This window comes from Eimeria mitis, genomic scaffold (assembly GCF_000499745.2).
Source record: "Eimeria mitis Houghton genomic scaffold, Emh_scaff1399, whole genome shotgun sequence".
NCBI lineage: Eukaryota > Apicomplexa > Conoidasida > Eucoccidiorida > Eimeriidae > Eimeria > Eimeria mitis.
In genome coordinates, this window is record NW_013569065.1 from 3,421 (window position 1) to 3,755 (window position 335).

Consider the following 335-nt stretch of genomic DNA (forward strand, 5'->3'; position numbering starts at 1 on the left):
AGCGGTAGACAACAGTTCATGCGTGTTGCAGTCAAAGCTGTTGAGAAGAAGCTCGTGCAGCTGCAGCTAGAACAAGCTCAGGCAGCAGCAGAGGGAAGGCCTGTATCTACTGCAGCAGCAACAGCAGCAGCAGCAGCAGCAGCAGCAAGTGCAGCAGCAACATGCAGAGACAGCGAACTACACCTGCTGCTGCACCTCGTCCCTGAGACACCACTGGCTGAGGTTTTCTTCTCTGAATGCATGCAGGGGCTGCCGCATGTTCACTCTCTTCTTGAGGTATGTTGCTGCTGATGCTGCTGCTGCTGTTGCTGCTGCTGCTGCTGCTGTTGCTGTTG

The 335-nt window shown here is 55.2% G+C and overlaps 1 protein-coding gene across 1 annotated transcript in view; it reads left to right on the top strand.

The window, feature by feature from the left end:
• EMH_0036120 (uncharacterized protein) overlaps positions 1 to 335 on the top strand; it is a gene marked incomplete at both ends in the record, with an annotated part of 8,690 nt that overhangs the window by 3,178 nt on the left and 5,177 nt on the right. The window contains one exon of the mRNA XM_013495037.1: positions 32 to 276. Coding sequence (XP_013350491.1) covers positions 32 to 276 — 245 coding nt within the window. The remainder of the gene's footprint in view (positions 1 to 31; positions 277 to 335) is intronic.